Source organism: Phacochoerus africanus, chromosome 2, assembly GCF_016906955.1.
Source record: "Phacochoerus africanus isolate WHEZ1 chromosome 2, ROS_Pafr_v1, whole genome shotgun sequence".
Classification (NCBI taxonomy): domain Eukaryota; kingdom Metazoa; phylum Chordata; class Mammalia; order Artiodactyla; family Suidae; genus Phacochoerus; species Phacochoerus africanus.
Window position 1 is genome coordinate 102,758,471 of NC_062545.1, and position 23,808 is coordinate 102,782,278.

The following is a 23,808-nucleotide window of genomic DNA, read 5'->3' on the forward strand; positions in this document are numbered from 1 at the left end:
TAATATGACTCTTATGTAAAGAAAAAAGCTACATCTGGATAGGAGCAGAGACAACACCTTCAACACTAAAAACACTAAAAAAAAAAATCTCTAAAAGAACGAACACGGGTCACTGTCTGGGGAGAGGGAAACTTTGTAAAAGTAAATTTTCAATTCTGGCAAATAAGCAATCTTCCAGGCTAAATTAGTGATTACATGAAAAACACCAAGGAGAATACATTCAAGTTAATGGAAACAAGTCTTTATTAAGTAACTTTTAATATCAGAAAAATAAAACTCTTATAATTCTCTTTACAGCAAATATATAATATCAGTGCTTTGGCCATCTTAAGTTAAAGGCCCTTTATCATAAAATATATGGTTTTAAACTTTACTCAAATTGAATTTATAATCCCTATGACTTCCCTACATATACATAACAAAAGAGTGTAGTAAAATTAGCAAATACTAAACTATATTGATAATTTATCATTCTTAGTTTGTGGTTTTTAGAAACAGTACACGCACCTAATATATGTTGATTCCTTGGCTTATTAGTTGCAGTGTACAATGCAACAAAATACAAAATACATGCTTGGTGAACATTCGTTTGTATCTACAAGACGGCAGCTAAAGATTAGGTTTCAATACTGACATTTAACTATCCTACTAGCAATTAGCATTACATCATAATATGCCATCAAGGCAATTTTTTATACTGAAAAAATCAAAATAAAAACCGTTATTTGTAAACTTTTATACGAAATGTAACTCTTCAAGTGGAAATAAAAAATAAAATTTGTCTATTTACTATTCAATACACATAGGATTTCAATTTTTGTTATACTGAGAAAAAAAGCTCTTTTGTGTTGGGAAAATAACGCTTCAAAAAATAATTAGTAGAAAAACCCACCAGTACAATGTTTTGTCCATTCAATGCCAGCACAGATTTGGGAACATACTGAGGATGAAGTCACAGACATCCACAGGTGAAATGTAAAAGTGTATCTTAAATAAATCTTTCCTGTGATTGGAAATAGTTTTGAAATGAAGTAAACTGATTGGAGGTCGTCACAGCTGCTTTTGTGAATTATGCTAAGGGCATTATTACCCCTCTCTCCCCCCTCCCCAAAATTACTAAAAAATAAAAATATATTTATAATGTGCAAGACAAATATGGATTGAACATAAAATGTTTCACATTTTGATCTAGAGTCTAAAAATTAATCAATAGCTTGATCAGACTAATGAATGGAATGTTCACATCCTCGATTAGCCAATATAGGTGCATCCCAAAGCCCTTCCTGCAATGGAAAAACCCAGGTGGCCATTTCCATATTCACCGAGGGAGGCAATGGGTAGGAATTCACAATCGACACAATTGCATTCCTGATCCACTGATCACACCAGCCGTGAGCACTCTGGGCGAGATGAAGGTCAATGTAGCAGTTTTTGTCCCAAATTATAACCAGTGATCGAGTAAACTGCCATCAGCCCTATTATTACCAATAATTAATCACAATGCATTAAAAAGTTACTTGCAATCCTGCAGAATTAGGCATAAGTTGTTGTAAAATAAAAAACAAACAAACCTGTTTTGTCAAAACTGGCAGTGTAAAGAAGGCAGCACTGGAAGTGTCTGAATCATCTGTAATGCCAAGTACCCTCCATAAACTCTTAATGTGGTTAGGCTTTGGGACCCATCGTTTTGAAATCTTAGACGTATACACTTTTCTCATAGGGTCACACAACCTATGATTATCTTCACTCAGCCGAGTTGAACGTCAGCTTTAGCAATTCTTACACAAGCTATGTCTCTGCGTCTACAAGATAGTATTAATAATTCAAACCAAACTAATAGACAAGAGACCACTTAGGTTTAGTGTTACCATAGCAGCCTTTTATAAGTTTACTAACAACTTTAGCCTAATCCCAATAAAGCCTGATAACAGTCATAAGAATTCATTAGGAAGTTTACTGGGGGTACCATTATACCCATGCCTTTACGAGTCCATATAGATATAGTATTTATGTATATATATATAGTTAAGAGTGAATTTGGATTGCCTGAGTAACAGCTGTCTGGCAAACTGGACATGATGGCGTTCTCTTTTCACAGATCTTGTTGGCACATTCCATGCAGAAGAGGTTGTGGCCACATGGAACTAGGGCAGCAATAACTTCATTCTCAAAGCAAATCACACAGTCGTGCTTTCGTCTTGATTCTGGAGGTGAGCTAGAGGTGGAGCCACCATTGGAAGAGGAGTAACTATTGGTACCATTAGAAAAAGCAGGGATGTATATTGGAAGGCCAACATGGTTGCCTGTACTAGGTGGGTCGCTCCTAACCCTCCGAGCAAGTGGGTGTTCAATGCTCTCAGGAAATGTAGGAGACAGACGAGGAGTTGATGGCTGACTTCCTCTACGCTGAGTCTTCATGTTACCAGGAGGATCACTCCCAAAGCCAGAGAGTGGATTAACTGGTTCAAACGGAGTCCAGATAGTTTGAGTGGGTGTTGGTAAAGAGTCAAAGGCAGGAGAATCAACCGCGAGATCTTCTGAGCCTACAGAAGGTAGTGTATCTCCAAACCAAAAGTTTCCTGTGCTAAATGGGCTTGTTGGACTAAAGTCAGCCAGCCTATTGCTTCCAAAGTAGGAATCTGTGGAACCACTTCCCAGAGAACTGGAACTATCGTTTCGATAATTGGATATCATTCTGGCACGGCTGGGAGGAACTGGATTGGAGGAAAGCCATGCAGAGCCAAGAGTGCCACCTTCAAAGCTTACATCAGTACCGTTATAATGGAAATCATTCTCTTCATTGAGCTCAATGTAGTTTCCTGTACGCATGGCAATATGCATTTCTATTTCTTCTCGTGCTCGGTCAACATTCTCGGGCATCCCTGTCACTTCAAAGACAGGTTCCTTATCTCTGCTCGGAGTTACTATGTATGTGTGGGTCTGCTGCTGAATTCTTTTAATAGTTGCTCCTTTGGGTCCAACTACTAATCCTACCACACGATAGGGGACCCTGACTTGAACGGTGGTTTGACCGGGCAGATTAGGACTACATGACAACCCTCCCAGGGCTGGGCCATTTTTGTTTCGAGATGCACGAATCATGGAGAAGTGTTCTGCAGCTGAGAGGATTTCTCTTTTGGCCATGGCAACATCTTCTTTCCGCCCAGTGACAACAAAAATGGGCTCTTCACCACGAACAGGCGTCTTGATGTACGTGTTCGTCTTGGCTCTCAGCGCTTTAATTTTACAACCTGTTAGAAAGAAAAGATTTCATTAGAATCAACACCTACTTCAACAATATTGATAAAGGCAAATCAGAGAGAGATCCTTTTAACCTAAGTGTCTGCAGTTTTCCCCCTTTTAGAGTTTTTTTTCTTTATTAGAAAAACTTATCACTATATAATAAAACTTTCCTAACTTCACTAAGACTCCTAGATCCTGAACTACACCCTTCTGGGGATCCCTCTACTCGAGGTTTTAAACTAAGAGGATTATTGTTTTCTCTCTCTCGTTATTAACCATTGCAAATGATGCAGGAATACTCTATATAGGATAGCTACACTATGAGTGGGCTGACTTTCAGAATACTAACAGTTTTACTACCTTGCAGGGTGTTGGTGGCAAAGAAAAACCAGTAACGTGTATGTGAGACATTTAATATCTATTGTCTTATTTAACCTACACAACAACCCTAAGAATGAGACTACTGCACTCCTTTTATTGCTAAGGAAAATGAAGTACAGAAAAAAATGTATATAACTTGTCCAAGTTCACACAGCTAGTAAGAGGCACATCCAGAGTTAAATCTAGTCTGACTTTAAAAGTTATAGTGTTTTGTTAGTTCAAGAACCTCCAATTTCACACAACTACACTATATGATAAAAGTTCTTCAACTGATTCCCACTTAATTGTCTTATCATTTTACCTTATCATTACCTTTCCCTCTGTACAGTTCAACTGATGATAAGAGCAAAGTGCTCAAGGCTAGTAGATTGTCTCACTTCTGTTCCATCAGCTGGATTTCTGGCTTATTAAAAATAAGCTCTTTCTCCCCATATCTGTTTATACTAACTGTACTCATGTGCTAAATTATTACATTAACCAGTAACATGAATGCAAAAAGACACTGAACTAGTATGAAAATTATTTTTAGAAATTTCAATAAAGGATGAGTAAAGAAAGAAAAAAGATGCTGTTGGATGGGACAACTGTAAAATCCTAGGGTAAAAAAACTAACACAGAATAACTCTGCACTCACTGTAAAGTTCTTGTGAAATTCAAAAGAAACATACTGGAAACTACAGAATATGGCCGTTGGACATGGTTTTATTGAAGGACCACGCTGGCTGGCAGCCCCATTCTCAAATAAAAGGCTTGGGCTCTAAATTCTATGTACATTTAAGTTAAAATATCGAAGACACATATGCATAACTTTTTGAAGTAATCACCCATTACCAGTGCCAAGTGTGTAAGATTAGAGGGTTTCAAAATATAACTTAAAAATGTCAACCATATAACTAAGGCATACAACTCTGAGGTTATACTTTTCAAAGATCTCAACATGAAGCCTGCCAGAATAGATTTCTTCTCATGAATATATCATGCCATTCCTCGTTCCTCAAAATAAAGAAGCTAGGTGCTAGTGAAGACACATGTTACAATCTGGGCAGATCTTTTTCTTAATTTTCCTTTTTGGCCCTCAACAAATTCATAATTGTACAAAAACTAATTATTTCTAGACATTTCTAACATGCCTAATCGCAACAGTACCTTCTACCCCCAACCAAATAGGTCTCCTTAACTCCAAGCTTGCCTCACTCCAATCCAGTCTATCAGATGATGCTTTCTGAATAAAGCACGGATCACATGGTTAGGTCTTTGCTAAAGTGCTGCCATAAAGATACGGTCTTAACAATGGCACACACAAGGTCCCTCTTTCCCTGGTGCCTGATTACCTCTCTCTAGCCTTATCTCTAGACCACTGCCCTTTCCCCTTCCTCACTTCTTTAACTGTGCAGGGTGCTTCCACCATATTAAACTCCAATCCTTGCTCCCTTGCTTCCATGATCAGAATGTCCCTTTGTCCTTGCCCCTTTACTACCAGCTCTGCTTAACTCCCCTAGCCCTTCAGTTTTTAGTTTAGATGCTTCACCCTCAATGAAGCTTCCTTTCTCTCAGGACTGGTTTGTGTGCCCTTCCTAAGCATTCTCCAAGTGCTGAGTGGCTGTAAGTATATGCCACTGGGTGGCCATATGAAATTTTTTGAAATAAAGATCACTTTTTCTATGTAAGAACACTGGGCCTTTCTTATATATATGTCATATTGCTTTGCACCTAGGGTTTTTGTTTTGTTTTGTTTGTTTTTCCTGAGCTTTCCTGGGCTTTCATATTCTGGTCCCATACTGCTAATCTAACCTTGTTGAAAGGAACTGATGATGTTAATTTCAATTATAGCATATTCAATACAGCTTTACTCAATGTGCCACTGAACTTGTGGATCTAAACTGCAAATGAAGAGCCTCTTCCCCCTTCTCACCAACTGCAGAACTTAAGAAATGGCTGCTTTCTCACTGCTGGATCGTAGGTATCTATCATGAAAAGATTTTTAGAGTCAGATTTACTCTAGCCTGAAAATTATATCTGGGAAGACCTTGTGTGTGTGGGGGGGGGGAGGGGGGGTTGCAGCCTAAAAGCAAAATTGCAAGGAAAGCACTTAGTGCAGTAACTGGATGAGATAAGAAGAGCCAAGTGGAGGAGGTGGCTTAGGTGCTATCAAGGAAACTAAAGATGAGTCAAATTTATGCTACTGTAAAACATGAAAGTTTTAGAGTGCTGCATTAAGTTTCTATCTACCATGAACTATAAAACTAAACTGATAGTGTAATGTCTGAGTATAGGAAAAATCTATATCTGCTTTTGTTCCAAATAGAAAGTGAATTGGAAGACCAGAACAATAAAACTTCCATATCTACCTATTTAAACAGAGTGAATCTCTAGGAAACACCCTCATTCAGTAGAGTAGGTGTTGCTTGAGGCTGAGACCTGCAATCACTTTCCATTGGCTAATGTGTGACTGATGGAGAGATGCCTAAGAAAGTCTGACTGGGGTGGTGTGAGCGACTTGTTCATACTGTACACTCAAGGGAGTTACCGTCATTATCTGGATATGAATTTATACTCTGGGCTACAACTTAACAAGAAGGCAGTCTTCTAGACCAAACATTTCTAACAAAGAGGGTCCTGGAGAAAAACACTGGGCAACTTCTTTTAAAGACAAAGGGAGAGTTAGCCTAAGGGTCTAGGGTTGGCTGATCCCCTCCCTTACTACAGTGAACATTAGAAAACTGATTTAAGAAACTTCTACAGGAATTCTTTTCGTGGCTCAGTGGAAACGAATCTGTCCAGCATCCATGAGGAGGCAGGTTTGATCCCTGGCCTCGCTCAGCAGGTTAAGGATCTGGTGTTGCCGTGAGCTGTGGTGTGGGTCACAGACATGGCTCAGATCTAGTGTGGCTGTGGCTATGGTGTAGGCTGGCAGCTACAGCTCCAATTTGGCCCCTAGCCTGGGAACCTCCATATGCCATGTGTGCGGCCCTAAAAAGGCAAAAAACAAGAACAAAAACCTTATCCAAATGCTTCTGAGACTACAAGCAACCGTCAGTTGTACCTCTGTAGAGTACTTTTTATTTAACACCTAGTAGGTATATTAGTAACTAAGAAAATATGCCTCAAGGTACACAGACACTATCCAGCCTATGGCACTAATAAATCAGTGTTTAATACATGGCTTATAAGAAAGACATAAGACAAAAAGGCTGGAGCATGGAATACCTCTAAGATAGGGGTGTAAAAAAGGCCTACCCTCCCCAAAAGAGTCATGTGCTTAGAATTTGCAGATCAGGGGAAGGAAGTAACAGGAAAATGGCAAAGCCAACCCCTTTTATACCACTGCCAATGGAAATATTTTTTTTTCATCTTTTTTTAGGGCCATACCCACTGCATATGGAAGTTCCCAGGCTAGGGGTCTAATCAGAGCTACAGCTGCTGGCCTTCGCCACAGCCACAGCAATGCCATATCTGAGCTGTGTCTGTGACCTACACCATAGCTCACAGCAATGCCAGATCCTTAACCCACTAAGCGATGCCAGGGATGAACCCACAACCTCATGGTTCCTAGCCGGATTCGTTTCCGCTGCTTTGCCACGATGGGAACTCCAGAAGTATTTCTTTTTTGCTCCTAAATTTTATAAGACAGTTTTAATTAACACAGTAGTCTAAACTCAGGTTAGCACTATAAGAAGTCTCATCAATCATAATGTATAAAGTTGGGGATAATTTGAATAGGCAGAGTTTTGAACAGATGACACAAACTAAACGAGTAAAAAACAAACTTGTTTTATTATTTTGCAGGTTGAGGAGGTAAAAAGCTTTTGGAATATTTATTTTTTTAGGGCTGCAACCATGGCATATGGAGGTTCCCAGGCTAGGAGTGGAACTGGAGCTACAGCCTACACCACAGCCACAGCAATGCCAGATCCGAGCCGCATTTGTGACCTACACCATCCACAGCTCACAGCAACACCGGATCCTTAACCCACTGAACAAAGCCAGGGATCGAACCTGCATCCTCATGGACGCTAGTCAGATTTGTTTCCGCTGAGCCACGAAGGAACTCCGCTTTTTGAAATATTTTAGATTGAGTTTTTATTTGAAAGTGCAAAGATATTTTAAAAAACCATGGAAAAATTTATAATCTCAGACTGGCACAAAATTTAGAAGGCATAAAGATACTGATAAACTAGACTGAACTTTTAAAAGAATTTTTACATGTCAAAACTATATAAACAAGGTAAAAAAATTGCTTACAACTCACATCACAAATGGCTGATTTCTCTTACACATGTACCTATACACCTGCTCTATATATCAAAACCCCACAGAAAAAATAGGTAAAAGAACTAGCTCACAGAAAAGGAAATGTATAAATGGCTCTGAACATCAAAGCTCCCATTTTTATATGAACAGAGAGGTATTGTTTTCTACCTATAAGATTGTCAAATACCAAAACCAGTGCTAGTAAGAATGGGGAAAAGGACCCTCATTTCAGCTGCTGAGAGTATAATCTGCTTGAAGGCAGTTCCACAATATCCATCAAAATTATAACCCCATGTATCCAAAGCCCCTACAACCCCACTTTTAGAATTGTGTCTGCAGGAATACCTGCACAGGTGAAAATGACCTTTGTGTTATATTACCGTTAGTATTAGTGTGAGGCTGGTACAACTATATAAGGGAACACTGCAGTCTAACACTGGTTAACTTGAGGACAGAGTAGAAGGGAGACTAATTTTTCTTGTACACTTTATTTTTATAATTTTTTTTTTCTTTTTAAGACTGCACTTGCAGCATGTGGAGGTTCCCAGACTACGGGTCGAATCAGAGCTATAGTTGCAGGCCAACACCACAGCCATAGCAATGCAGGATCCGAGCTGCACCTGTGACCTACACCACAGTTCAGGCAACGCCAGATCCTTAACCCCCTGTGCAGGGCCAGGGATCGAACCTGCAACCTCATGGTTCCTAGTCGAATTCGTTTCCACTACACCACCATGGGAACTCCTTTATTAATTTTGAAACAAAGTAGTGCATTAGTTTTTTCCCCCCAATAAATGATTAAATTAGAAAAATTTTTAAATTAAACATGAGGAAATGATACATTTTACTAGACTTAGCATATCAGTCAGACTTTTAGCTAGTTCTAAGATTTTTTTTTTAACTATAAACAGCTGGGTAAATGATTTGATAACCTCAAAGCTGAATGCTTTTTAAGTTCAAAGAACTAACAGTTTTTTCCTATAGCTACAAATAAAAACCAACATATGTTGAACAGTACACAGCTTGTGTATACACTGTATAGAGATTAAGAACTAGGATAGCACTAATGACTTTCATAGCTGTAATTTTGATTTGGAAGTAAATAGCCCAAATAAAAAGTTTCTTAAGGAGTTTCCTTGTGGCACAGTGGGTTAAGGACCCATCACTGTCACTGCAGCAGCTGCTGTGGTATGGGTTCAATCCCTGGCCTGGGAACTTTCACATGCTGCAGGCATGGCCAAAAAAAGGTCTCCTACCTCCTTTACGAACTCATTTCCCCTTTCTTTATCACGGTGGCTGGGGCTGTGTTTCACCTTAAAACCCTTTAGCTGCAGCCAGAATTCTGGACCTCTCACTCCCTGGTATAGAAGGTTTGATCTCTTTCTTACAGGGTAAAGAGAGCCTCTCCCACAAGCCACCTGAGCAATTAAGAGGGAGAGGTCCTCTGCTGCTTGGAGAGGAGTTGAAGCAAAGGAATTGAAAGGTATCTTCAGTGTTTCTCAAACCATGATTTGCAGTATCAATTTAATAGGTTCCAAATGTTTCAGTGAAGTATGTATACAATGGGCTGCAATGTAAAATGTTCTTTTGCTGGGGGACGGTGGTGTCACGGTCGGAAAAGCTTAGACTAGATCTTTAAGGCCACTTTTTAATTCCATGAAACATGTGGAATGATATACTTAAAAGAACCAGATGTAGAATTACAGACTGCAATGTAGATATAATTACAGTCCAAATCAATTCACCTTAAAATAGGAAGCTTATCCAGATTATCTGGGTGGGCCTGACCTAATCACGAGTCCTTTAAAAGAGTTTTCTCCAGCTGGTCTCAGAAGTAGTCAGATGTGCTCTGGCTAGACTGGAAGAAAGCCAATAATCTATGCTTGACCTGCCCATGGAGACCTCATGGCAGGGAACTGCAGGCAGCCTCTAGGAGCTGAGAGCTAAAAAGAAAACAGAGTCCTCAATCCAGAAATCCTTTTCTTTGATTTTGCTTATTACCTACTTTAGTTTTCTAATGACAACTTAAACCACACAATGGCTTCAATGTCACAAGTTTTTTATTTTACAGTTCTTGGAGTCAGAAGTCTAACATGGGTCAACATGGCTAAAATCAACGTGTTTGCAGGGCTGTGTTCCTTTTTGGAAGCTCCAGGAGAGAATCTATCTAGTTGCTCATCCAGGTTATTGGCAGGATTTAGTTGCTTACAGTCATAGGACTGAGCTTCCTGCTTCCTTGCTAACTATCTGTTGAAGGCCATTCCCAGCTCCTATAAGCCACCAACATGGCTTACCACCCTGTCCTTCCAACTTTTGAGCCAGCAATGGAGGTTAAATCTTTCTCACGTTTCAAATCTCTTATCTCTTATCCCTCCTCTTATCTGACCCAGCTGGGGAAGTTTTTCTGCTCTTAAGGACTCATTACAATGGGCCCACCCAGATGATCTTCTCAAGGTCCATACTCCATAAACATTCAGTTTCCAGGGATGTAGGTTATAGGCATCTTCGGGGGAAGATAATGCCTACTGCATTATCATTTGCCCTTCCTCCAAATATCTGCCCATTCTTCCAAGTCCTATCATCTTTTCTGCTCTTAAGGAGCTCACAGTATAGAATAAAGAAATAGTCATGCAAACATTACAGATATAATTGCTTCAAGGAAAACAGACATACAAAGAAACTCGAGGGCATAGAAAAGGAGAGAACTTTACTGCTTACAGTAAATGAAAGAAGGCTTCAAAGGCATTTGAACTTAGGCTTGAAGTGGTTTTGTCAAGTGGGAAGGAGAGCAGAGGGAAATACAAGTGCCAAAGAAGGAATCAACAGCACAAGATGGCAGCCGGGAGACCATATCTGGCTCAGTATTGTGGGAGCTTTAAGTGTCTGGAGAGTAGAATGTCAGGGGAGCAGGCTAGATGGGAGATGATTAGTATCAATGTCAAGCAAGGGCGTTTAAACTCTTATCTTGTAGATGCAAAAGAATTTGTTTTTTAAAGAAAGAAGCCCCAGAGAGTTCCCGTCTTGGCTCAGTGGTTAATGAATCCGACTAGGAACCATGAGGTTGTGGGTTCGATCTCTGGCCTTGCTCAGTGGGTTAAGGATCCAGCATTGCCGTGAGCTGTGGTGTAGATTGCAGACATGGCTCAGATCTTGCATTGCTGTGTGTGTGGTGTAAGCCAGAGGCTTCATTCAGCTCCAATTAGACTCCTAGCCTGGAAACCTCCAGATGCCGTGGGAGTGGCCCCAGAAGAGGCAAAAAGACCAAAAAAAAAAAAGAAGCCCCAAATGTTATGTGAGGTGTTGGTGATTTTTTGAGAGGTTTTTGTTTCCCAGAAATTAATTATATTTTCCAATCATCTCATAAATTAACTACATATATAAGGTGATTTAAGCAAGCTAAAACTTTAATAACACACACTAAAACTATGTGTACTTTTACTTTGGGTCATCCTTGGGGTATACCTTTCTTCACAAATTCTAAGAGATTTAATTTTAAAAGGGAAATCAGTATACACACATGTACATACAACACTTTAATAAAAATAAGGAGAGGAAGTGAAGCTCCTTAAGTAGGTCTTTTAACCTTCAAGAAAATTAGAACTCCTGGTTTTATATTAAAATCACCCCTACCTCCTACCCCATCCTTCTCCCAATTAAGTGGCCATTACCTACCTTCTGCCAGTCTTCACCATCTCCTACACATGCCCTGTTCCTCTTCTAACTCTGCTCAGATATTTTCCTAAATAAGCTGGAAAATCTTCCTAATACCCCCTCACCCCACCCTCAATCTTCTGAATAACAAACTCTCCTGAGTAACAATCATGGCCCTTTGGAAAAGATGAGACTGTATATATGAAAGCCTCTGTGAACTCAAGAATAATACAAGTATAGCTATGACTCTTACTATCACAGCTACCACTTGTTAATCTTCCAAGGTCCAGTTTAAAGGAAACAATGTAAGGAATAAAAATCTGATTATCTGCAGGACTAGGCTCTCTAATCTACAACCAGTTTGCTTGTGGTTTTTATGTTAGATCATTCAACCTCTAGGTCCTTTCCAATGCTTTTATTTTTTGACCAAGATCCTCTTCTCCTAGAAAATACAAAATCACTTCCTCTTTCTTTAAGTCTAAAGAGCACTTGGGATGACAATCAGATACTACCATATCTCACATACATATATCTAGTCTTCCTTTCCTTATGAAAAGTAGGTTGAATAATAGTGGGGAACACAAGATTTTGGACAGAACATCACCAACCAGCTCTGTGAGCTCTAACAGGTCACTAAACCTCTACCTCTCCTTCATGGGTGAGGAACTATAATTAATAACATATTCATAGAATTTTCTTACTTGGTTGTTGCAAGGATTAAGTGAAATAATGTTCAAAATACTTATTACAATGCCTGTTACTCAAGTAAGTGCTCAGTAAAGGGATAGCTTTTTAGGCCAACTCCCCCAACCCCTCAAGTATTTCACGACTTAACTGAGCCAACAGGCTTGGCTTTGAAATAATGAAAATTTGTAGCGCACTTTTCAGTTTTCCAAACTCTCCTATATTTTCATTTAATCATCATCATAAGAGTATTTTAGGAATGATAGTAAAGAGCTTAGATTTCCCAGCTGGAAAGTCAGATCTCAGAAGTTGTCTAATAATTCCACACTCCTCTCATTACTCATACTATCTTTCTCTAAACACATTAGAGAAAACACCTTATTTTATATGTATAGTGCATGATATATTAGAATGCGGGGTCATATTATTTAATGATTTTACATATAGATAAGATCCCTTTCCTCTTGGAATAGTCTAGACAGACTATTCAAAAGCTCCTTTAATTTTACAAGAACCCAGTTCTTCAGTATTAGCTTCAAAGACTGAGGAATATCATTCAGCTAAATCCCAGTAAGAGTGTTTCTTATGCATACAACTTAATCCAATATTTAAATAAAATGTTCAGATCAGCAATGCGGTGGATTCCTAAAAACACACGGTAGAAATAACTTTCCTTTCCAGGGTTCAAGGCTCCTCCTTATAGCTTACAAAATTTTCTGAAATTTTCTGTAAGAATACTTTTACTTTAGGCATCATTATGATGACACTTAAACAGCTTCATTTATGTGATTTTAGTTTTTATTACCAGTATTCATAGAGCCATCTAATGTAGCATCTATATCAAACAGATCCAAACAACTTTAGGTTGACTAGCTCTTCAGGTAAAGGGTTAGGGATAATGGCACAGAGAAAAGAAAACCCAAGTTACCACAATATGAAAACTAAAACAATAATAAAGTGGTAAGTTTCTAATCCAACAATTCAGTTCAATAAAATAAAGAGCAAGCATCTGCTTTGTTTCAGGTACTTTTTTTATTTTTTTACTGCCACACCTGTAGCAAATGAAGTTCCCAGGGCAAGGGCTGAATTAGAGCTGCAGCTGTAGGCCTACACCACAACCACAGCAATGCCAGATTGAGCCACATCATGCAGCTTGTGGGGATCCTTAAACCACTGAGCAAGTCCAGGAATCAAATCCCCATCCTCACAGAGACAACATTGGGTCCTTAACCTCCTGAGCCACAATGAGAACTCCTCTTTCAGGTAACTGAAACCGAAATTAAGGAAGCAGAGCTGACTGAGATTCATTCTGCCCTCACTGACTTGTATCAAACTTCAAGCACCAAAAGGATTTAGTGTCTACATGTGTTCATGTACAGATATTGATCTGTCATTTTCTTTTCTTATATCATTGGCTGGTGATGGTATAGCCTTGTTGCTTTGTCTGCTTGTTTACCAGCTACTAAGATAGGAGGTCTACTGAGACTGAAGGCTCTATTCTATTAGCTTGAGACCTTGGCTAAGCTCCTAATATTTCCTCAGATCTATTTCCTTATCTGTATGGTGGAAATAATTATGGAGTTTCCTGGTGGTCTATTGGTTAGGACTTAGCACTTTCACTGCTATAGCCTGGATTCAATCCCTGGCCTGAGAACTGAGATCCCACATCAAGCTCCTGCACACCAAGGCCATAAACAAAATTTAAAATCTTTATCCTAAAAATAAAATTTATATTTAGACTATGAAAAGCATGTTGAAATATTATAAACTTTACAAAACTGGGAGAAGATATGTTGAAGCCAATCTAACTGGTAATTTGAAACCTGGTTTACTTTTAACATGATTTTAGGAACTCTTTTTAGACAAAACTCAGAATATAAGAGCTACAAGAAATAATCTAGTTCTAATAATACGTGAAGAAAACTGAAGGTGAGAATTGCCCAAAGTTACAAACTAATGACTCCTAAGTATCCCATTCCCTAAATACACCCTTCTTTCCACTTGCCTTATTTTCCTAGTTGACTCTTAAAAGTGGAGAATTCCCTGTGTATATATAAGGTATTTTTAAAAATAGAGGTTAAATGTATAACCCCCCCCCTTTTCACTTAGTTTAGACACGAGGATCGAAAAAAAAATTTTTTTTTAAGGCTCATATTTGGCCTTTCACTAAAGCTGTGATACACAGACAAGGGTGTAAATTAGAGATGAAAGGATGAACAATTTTGCTAGCAGGGGATTTTAAAATTGGGTTCATGTCGTTTAGAGGATGTTAATAGAAACCTCAGAATTACCTCTATTTGGGTACCATATAATGGAATCAGGTTCATTTGTAAATGATTCTTTTCCAGACTACAGAGTAGCTTAGGTCTTTACCAGGTAATACATTTCAAAAGTTCTGATTTCAAATAACTTTTAAGACATACTGTAAACTTGAAAAAAAAAATCATGTGTATCACGAACTAGTGCTATACTATATACCCTAGGAAAAACTTACTAAAATGATAATTTTTGGTTTCAACTAAACCAAATCTAGCAGTAAAAAAAAAAAATTATAACCTTACCCTATCTCATATATAATTTATTACCTCTATGCTTTCAATTGTACAGTTAATTTGTACTAATGATGCGTTCTCAAACTTGATCCTCACAACAAATGGGGATAGGGAAGGGGCCAGGAACAACAAGTGGATGGAACAAGTTTTTTTCCTCCAAAAGAGGAAACTGAGACTCAGTGAGGTGATTTGTCTACGGTCACAGGCAACAAATGGTAAAACCAGGTCTTTAACGAGTTTTCTAACTCAAAGTTCAATGTCCTTTCCTGCAGGTACTGGTGGAAAGGCAGTAGATAAGCCCAAGGAGAAGAGAGAGCAGTACAGAAAGGGGGATGGTAATAAGGTCAGCCCAAAGGGCAAACACTTCACAGTGCTAACCTTTTGAGGAGATTTTCTAGTAGTTTGGAATATTCCCTCCTCACTCTCCTCTAGCTACATTTAAAATGACTTTATGCTTATCTTCAACTACATCTTCAGTTCATTAAATAATTTTATCAAGGCCTAGTTTTACTGTTTCATGATACAACTTGTGGTCAAAACAGGCTTCCCAGTATACAATGAACTGCAGTTTTTGTTTACTGGACAAAGGCAACAAACCATGCCTACCTGAATCGTTCTTAAATCCCAAACACTAGCATGAAAGAAGTGCTCTAATTATGCAGTATAACTTAAAATTCTCAAAGTCAGTTATGGAATAAAGACTCAAAATATTCAAATAGCATTAAGCTGTGCATATTTAATTTAGTATAGTTGGGCTTGGTATTACTAATATTGGAGTATCATTTTAAAAGCTTAAATATCATATATAATCCTTATAAATGTCTATATGGTGCCTAACTGGTAGCATGTGGGAAAAAAGGTAAAAGTAAACATGCATTATGGTGTACAAGCCATTTGGGAAGGATTAAGACGCAGTTTAATAAATGTCACTTTAGAATCACCTGAAGTTCAATGGGATTTTAAAATAGATCATCCATATTTGGAGTTTCCTAAAAGAGTTTTTATCTATTTAGTATCTTATGAACATTATCATCTATTTTTTTCCCTACTTTGAGTTAAATTACAAATTCTACAAGGCGTAAATAACATTTTAAAAAATTCTGTAACAATCCTGTAGATTTTAAAATTAATACCATGTAGTCACCACAGCTGTTTATGAATATTTTGGCTCTCTCCTACGGACACAGGATTGTAATGCAATTTCTCGCCCACTTGAAGTTAGGTGTGGCCAGATGACTTAACTCTGATTAATGAAATAGGAGTGGATGTGATCACTGTTACTTCTGGGTCTAACAGTTAAAGACCAATGTGTGCTATACCACTGTCTCTCATCCCTCTGGCACAGGGGAAGACCAGCCAACACACTGAGATGGTGGCTGCTTTCCTGACCTATGTCCCTGAAAGACTAAAATAATCAGCGCCTCTGTGAATAAGAAACAAACCATTGTTTTGATGATATTGAGATGCTGGGATTCTTTGTTATCACAGCATCATTTAAGCCTATCTGGATAGAAGTGCTATGTATCTAACAGGCTTTCAGACATCAGTTGGTTCTAGTTCTATCACATTACAGTAATGTGTGACACTGCTAAAGCTAAGAAAAGGTGAATGAGATTAAACAGTGGTTCAAATTAATTTCAGATTTAACTTAACAAGAGTAGTATGTGCCTATCACTTAGTTTCATATATGTCGATCTATTTGTGTCTAATTCACAATCCCTGTAGAGATACTGTAGATAGGATTATACCAAGCTGAAGAAGAGGAATCTGAAGCCTAGGGAGTTTAAGTGATTTGTGTAAAACCACAAAGTGAGTTACTGGCACAGAGTAATCGGAATTTAGGAATTTTAATTTCTGATTGCTGGCTCCTTCCAATATACCACAGTTGAGCAGAGACTGCTAAAGGCAATTTGGGACAGTTTTCAATATATATTTTTATATTAAGACATACACTCTAAAACATTTTCGCATTCAGTTTAAGACAAAAGCACTGACTTCTTAAAATGTGTACAAATACTATATTCAAAACCAAATCTACAAAATATTAAGCAATATCTGCTACATTTCCTTGAAAACTTAACATGTTAAGAACCTAGAACGTACAGATATTGCTGGAAGGAATTTTTTTTTTGTCTTTTTGCCTTTTTTTTTTCTAGGGCATATGGAGGTCCCCAGGCTAGGGGTCCAATCGGAGCTGGAGCTGCTGGCCTACACCAGAGTCACAGCAACGCAGGATTCAAGCTGTGTCTGCGACCTATACCACAGCTCACGGCAACGCCTGGATCCTTAACCCACTGAGCAATGCCAGGGATCGAACCTGCAACCTCATGGTTCCTAGTCAGATTTGCTAACCACTGAGCCATGATGGGAACTCCTGGAAGGAAATTTTTCAATATAAATCTCTAGCAGAGTTAACAGTTCCCAAATACTTGACTCCCTGGATCATTTTTAGGTTGCTGATACTTCTACGGGGGGGGGGGGGGGGGGGGGGGGGGCAGGGGGCAGGGCAGAAAATACCACTTATTTTCCATTTGCTCCTTAGTGAATCAAAATGGTTCACTAAGAAAATGCAGTATATCTCCCCATCCGTTTGCAAAACAATTATAATAACTGAACCTTCCCCAATGATCCCAGAGCTAATAATCTTATTTAGATATTAAAGCCTAGAATAACAACAATATTTGCTTTTTAAAGCTAGCATATATATAAACACAAAATAACCTTGTAAATTACTAATGATGGTGAGTTTCTAGTTAGACACATTAGAACTAGACTATGAGACTCATGACTTCTGGGTAACAGGGATCCCAAAATTTTACAACATAAATTATTTTGGATAGTGATATTATAAGTTACATATATTAGAAATAAAGTATCTCAACTCATGATTAGGGAAGAAATTAACTCAAGATATGATTAACCTTCCTGAGCAGGATGCTTTAATACTGAGGTGGGAATGTAAAGTGAGGGCTTTACAAACTGGTCTAAATCCAAGTTCCACTATCTGAGTAACTTACCTACCAAAACTTCAGTTTTTCTACACTTGTAAAATGGATATAATGACTTAGCAGAGTTAAATAGTAGGTAATACAGTACCCGACAGAAAGAGAACGCCAACAATCCCCCTTCCTCTACAAAAGGAAAAAAGACAGTGTGCTTTAGCATTATTCAGAAACTATTTCTCCTCATGAAATTCTTCCTAACCAGGGAAATTAAGTACAAGAACAAGCTTTCTCTTTTTTAGAACTTGAAGAGTTGTTCCACTCAAAGAAACCCGGAAAACTTTTCACAAGGATGTATTTAAGACAAACTGAGGCAATATAACATATTAATTGTTTAAAAAGTGGCAATTTTATACATAACTACTAGGCATCAGTGGAGCTCAAAAAAGAAGAAAAAAATTTCTGGGGTTCCTGTTGTGGCTCAGTGGAAACGTATCTGACTAGTATCCATGAGGACATAGGTTTGACCCCTGGCCTTGCTCAGTTGGTTAAGGATCTGGCGTTGGCCTGAGCTGTGGTATAGATCGCAGATGTGGTTCAGATCTGGTGTGGCTGTGGTGTAGGTCATTGGCTACAGCTCCAATTCAACCTCTAGCCCAGGAACCTCCATGTGTTGCAATCGCTGCCTTTAAAAAAAAAAAAGAAAAGAAAAGAAAGAAATTTCTAAGAAAGGTCTAGCTCAGTGATAACCAAAGTAGGGTGCAAGAAAATCCACTGGAGTGCAGGGGGAAGAAAATATTCAAACACTCAATTTCCATTTTTATCTCATCCTTTAGAAACTATTTACATGTTCTATAATGTATATCAGCACATGTATTATTCATAAATGTTCAGATAAGTGTAAAAGCTTAAAGATTTTTTTTTTTAGACAGAATATACAATACAAAAAGGCTAGAAATAGCTTTTCTCAACTATGAGGCTAGAGGACACACATATACCATTAAATAACTCACTAATGAAAATAGTTAAAGATGTACATTCAATCTTAAACAATAATATAAAACCTTGGGTTTTAAGTCTTTAAAACAACTGAATTTATGACATTCAATATTTATTTATAACACGGTTAAAAACGGGCACAGACTTCTACTTTAATTCACTTTTTAGTCTAACTGGTTATCAACGACTGTATAAATTGGAATGACTTAAAACATCTTGTTAAGCATTATGAATGTGTCTTGCTGGTACTACACTTAATAAAAGTTAGGTCTCAAATCTGTTGTCAGGTTTACTTTTTATATCTATATTCTAAATCTTCTTTGATTATAAATAATCCTCTTTAGTTCCTAGCTTTATTTTACAATATTGTTGGTTTCAAAATGAGATGCAAAGCTTAAAAAGGGGGCCACATTAACATTTGCAAATGACCATATACTACTGGGGAGTATAAATATGAGCTCAACAATCTGCCAACTTTCATCACTAACAAAAACAGTGGTTTGTATTTTGAAAGACACTGCAACTAGAGGCCATCTACATGAGTTGCTAGTCTATATGACTCAGAATTCCATTTGTCCTACTCTTTGCTTCAGAGCTAAAGTCACAGATGTCTCCATCTGTGACATAATTACTTCCAAAACCAATTAAGAGATATCAAACAGAAAATTATGACTTCAGGTAGTGAATAAAATAGCAGGAATAGATAATTCTTAAGGAGGAAAATTTAGTTCATCCAAAGCAAAAAGTAAATTAAATCATTTGTTCTGTTTATTCACTTAAGAGAAAAGGGAAATTATCACACTATAAAAGGATGCAAACATTAGAAGCTGCCTGATTTTCTGTGCAAGTGGGAAAATAACTCAAAGGTTTTATTATGGTGCTGATGAGGGGTGGGGGTGGTAAATGGGTCAATGATCCACTAGTTGTATATCTCAGAACAGGAAAGGGGTAAGACTTTCTGCTCTTAAGGTAGAGGATGATGACATACTTTTAACAGTACTATCAACTCTGGGAAACTATTAAGTGCAAAAGGAATAGTCAGCAATTTTGTCTCTATGTCCTAAGACATAAATAGGTTTACATTTCCTTATTAACCAGTAAGATCAGACCTAAAAAGAAAAACTAAGGAATTTTATTGCTGTAATCTGGTACAAAATAAAAACTTAAAATGAATTAAGTTTACTTTTAAATAATGGAACTATATAAAGGTAACAGCCTGCATAATTAAGGACCATTTTTCCATGCTTCAAAGTGTATAATACAGAGGTCAAAATTTTGTATTAAAGTAAGTATACAAAAGATACCAGTATCTTTTCTCTTAGTAAAACTGGCCTGTACATGTTCTTTTCCTTTGTTATCCTAAACTGTCACGATGAGCACAATGAAGCAACTTGGGCTGAGGAAGTGGCATCCTAGTCGGGCCTGAACACACCTTCCCAGCCTCCTTTCACCAACCCCCTAAGTATCAGACCCAAAACAAAAAAAACAAAAACAAAAAACACAACTTTCCAATCATATCTAGAGATTATTTCTCCATACCTTTCCTCACACTGTCCCTCAGCCTTTCTTCCATCTCTGTTTGTTAAAGTCCTATCCATTTTCCAAGGCCTTCCAGGGTGGAAGTTCTTTTTCTTTTATGTATGACTTTGTCATACCCTATAGTTCATGCCATTAACTACAGATTAGATTAGCGCCATTCCACTGTTTATTAGACTGTTAGCTTCCTAAAGGCAACAAGTTAGTCTGAATCAACCTCACATTCCCAACTACCATAAACCCAATGCCTGGCAAAAATAAAGCTTGATATAGCAATTCCTTGATACTGTTAACTGAATTCCCAACCAACTCTGGATCTATAATTTGAGATGTTATAATTTTATCCTGTGTGAGGTGAAAACATTTCTGTCCTGAATTAGTATCTTCAGTATTGCAAAAACAAAACAACAATCCCCAAACCAAAAAAGGCATGCAAAATTATTTACCAAACATAGGAATAAACTCTTAATGGAATGGCATCAGCTTTGAACACCACCTCTAAGTACCAATCATCAGGCAGTCTCTGAAATAAGCTATCTTCTCTATCCAGATTTCCGAGGGACTTTTCTCATTAAAATCCTAGACCTAAGAAATGAGCCAACTCTGATATTTGAAACCACCATTTCGACAGACCTCTTATTTATGTGTACTTTAGACCACTTGGGAAAGATGAGATCATTTAAGCAGCAGCGCCATCATTTCTCTTTATTTGACCCCAGCAATGCTCTCAACCTAACAGTAAAGAGACATGCATCAACCAGGTTAAATCATATTGTAGTAAGTCAGCTGCAGGTAATATTTACTCCTTTATGGGGGGGGAGGGGGAAGCTACACTAAAAGAGCATAGGACGTTCTCTAAAAATGCCGGATACAGAGGTACTCTGGGCATCCCCTTCCCCCACCTTCACAAATCTACTCCTGGAATCTGAGACATAGGTCCTTTGTCTGAACAATGTGGGAGGAGTCTGTCTGCAGTACTAGTGTGCTGGCAAATGAAGAAGAGTATTTACTGAAAACTGTATAAACACATAAAGTTCCTTAACTCAATTATTTTACTGTTCAATTTTTCTCCATCGTGTACCCTAAAGTGTTCAAAAAGGTAATCAATGTGCCTTTTCGAGAGTTAGAATGTATCAAAAGGAATACACTAAGATCCACAGAGAGTTAGGCTGTTCTTCAAAAACTAAATTTCTGAATAGCGGAGGGGTGGAGGGGGGTGGCGGTTGGAACGACCGCATGAGCATCCCCTTCCCCCTCAAGCTCTTTCTACAAGCCTTCATTTCTGTCAATTTCTTCATCCGAACAATCTGCTTGTAAGGGAAGCCATGCCCTTTTCACAAGACAGTGGGCTGCGCAAACTTGTCATCTCGTAGCTTTCCGTGCACAACACCGAATCCACAACCGACCCGACCTTTTACCACCTCACTGAGGTTTTTGGTGCCACGCCAGCCGGATGTTCCAGGAATTCAACCCGAGTAGAGTGAACACCGCCGGACTGGGTGGCTCGAGAAACTTACCACCTTTTGTCAGGCAATAGAATAGGAGCCGAACACCGTGGGATTTTCGCAAGGTGACCCATCTTCTCATTTCCTCGGCTCCTCCCAAACCCCGTCGCGGTAGACGTGGGGGAACTCGCCGGGCTCGTCTTTTCTGCCCCAAGCTCGTTTCTTTCGTCTTCCCACCCACGCCCCGGGCCATGCCCAGCTGGACTACCCCCAACCCGTACTCACCCTGGCGACCGACAATCTCGGCGACATGCTCAGAGCTGGGCACCGGGACGCACTCGGTGGTGTTGACGCTCTTTCTCCGGAGCAGGGCCGCCTGCTCTCCGTTCAGGGCGGCTGCCGCCGCCCCGCAGCCGCCGGGGCCGTAGGCGTGGGACAGCATCGCCGCCATCATGCCCTGGGCATCGTCCCCTCCGTAAAGTACTCCAGCCGCCGCAGCCGCCGCGGCCGCTTCCCGAGCATCGAAGCCGGCGGCGGGCAGCAGCACTGACCCCAGGGACCCGCCTGGGATCGGCTGGGTCTGGGAGGCGGCGGCCGCGGGCGGCGACAGCAGTAGCAGAGACGGCCGGTCCTCCTCTTCTGCCTCCTCCAGCTCTTCCTCCTCCAGCAGCTCTCCGTCCAGCTCCGCTTCCTCCCCTTCCTCCTCGTCCTCCTCCAGCTCCAGCTCGGCCGACTCCGAAACCCCGGGCCGGCCGGGCGGAGCCCGCTCCTCCGGAGACAGCCCAGCCGCCCGCCGGGCCTGGCTCTGCGCTGCCGCGGCCCGGAGAGCCGGGGCGCCGGGCTCCGCTGGGCTGGGGTCGTCGAGGCCTAGCGCGGCCAGGCGCTCCCTCAGCAGGAGCCCGTCCCCCTCGAGCTCCGGGCCAGCCGCGGGCGGCGGCAGTGGCGGCGGCGGCGGCGGCGGGGGCGGCTGCGGCAGGGGGGCCGGGGCCGCCGCCAGGGCCAGGGCCGCGGAGCTGCCGCTCGGCATCGCGGCGGCGCGCTGTCAATGGCGGCGGCGGCGGCGGCGGCCGGGTCAGGCGCGGCGGGCGGCGAGCCCCATGGCGGACAGGGCCCCGGCCCTGCTCAGCGCGCAAACACCTTTCCTCTGGAGAGGCGGCGGGGCTGGCGACCCGGGCCGAGGAGCGCCAGGGCCCCTGGAGACCGGAGAGGGCGGGGTGGAGGGGCAGGGGAAGGAGGCAGAGGTAGGTAACTAGGTGGGTGGGTGGGGACGGCGGCGGGGCGGGCTGGTGGCGGTGGCAGCGGCTCCCCTCTCAGGGTTTCTTTTGTTTCATGGCCTTAACCAGCCCCCGGCGCGCGCGGCGGCGGCGGCGACGCCCCACGCCGCTCTCCGAATGAAGCCGGCGGGCTCTGATTGGCCGCTTTTAATCCCTGGGAGCCCGCCCTCTCCTCCCCTCAGCCTTCTAACTCTTTTCCCTAGCCCCACCCCCCACCCTCTTTTTGGGCCCCGCCCCGCTTTTCCCCAGAGCTCTCTGATTGGGTGACCAGGACGAGCCAGTCCCCCAAGCCTTCTCCTTCCGTCCTCTGCCCTCCCCCCACCCTCCCACCCCTTTCCCTACTGGCTCACGAGGAGAGGGACTGTGATTGTTCGCTTTACATGTCACTCTTTGTGACGTACCCAGGTGGGGGCGGGAAGGGAGGCGGGACGAAGGCGTGGCAGCAGAGGCTGAAGCTAGGGCCAGAATTGGGGTTTTTGCGCAGGCGCACGCAGTGGAAGCACACACCTGGTTTTCTCTGGTTCTCCGCATCCCTCTGGCCCACCTGGGTGGGGTCTGTTAGCACACAGAGGGAGAGGCCTTGGAGTGAAGCGTAGGCTTGGGCCGGGAAAGCGTTGTTGAAGAGATTTCCCTCTTTCAGGGTAAGGGCCTAGGGAGAGTCATCGAAGGAGGGGCCAGTGAAGTGTTCCCCTCTCCAGCCGCGGGGGTGGTTTCCTGAACCGCGTGGCTCCTGGGCCTTCCCTGCACAACTCGGGCAGGCTCCTCCCGCGGGGCAGAGCCCTCCCACGCCCAGCTGGCCCGGCTCCCAGTGCGTGGCCGGTCGGTTACATCAGGAGCCTTAAATGCTGAA

At 40.9% G+C, this 23,808-nt stretch overlaps 1 protein-coding gene across 1 annotated transcript; it reads right to left on the reverse strand.

Moving 5' to 3' along the window:
• Positions 1 to 219: 219 nt before the first annotated feature.
• Positions 220 to 23,078, reverse strand: MEX3C (mex-3 RNA binding family member C). The gene is made up of 2 exons (XM_047765182.1): positions 21,970 to 23,078; positions 220 to 3,251 (listed from the first exon to the last, which is right to left on the reverse strand). Exons 1-2 carry the CDS (start codon positions 22,709 to 22,711, stop codon positions 2,026 to 2,028), a joined length of 1,968 nt encoding a protein of 655 aa, XP_047621138.1. The 5' UTR covers positions 22,712 to 23,078; the 3' UTR covers positions 220 to 2,025.
• Between the last annotated feature and the right edge of the window lie 730 nt (positions 23,079 to 23,808).

Coding starts and splice junctions, on each gene's coding strand:
- MEX3C (XM_047765182.1), bottom strand. CDS start 22,711: ATGCCGAGCGGCAGCTCCGCGGCCCTGGCCCTGGCGGCGGCCCCGGCC. Junction 3,252..21,969: donor CGAGATTGTCGGTCGCCAGG/GTGAGTACGGGT, acceptor TCTTTCTAACAG/GTTGTAAAATTAAAGCGCTG.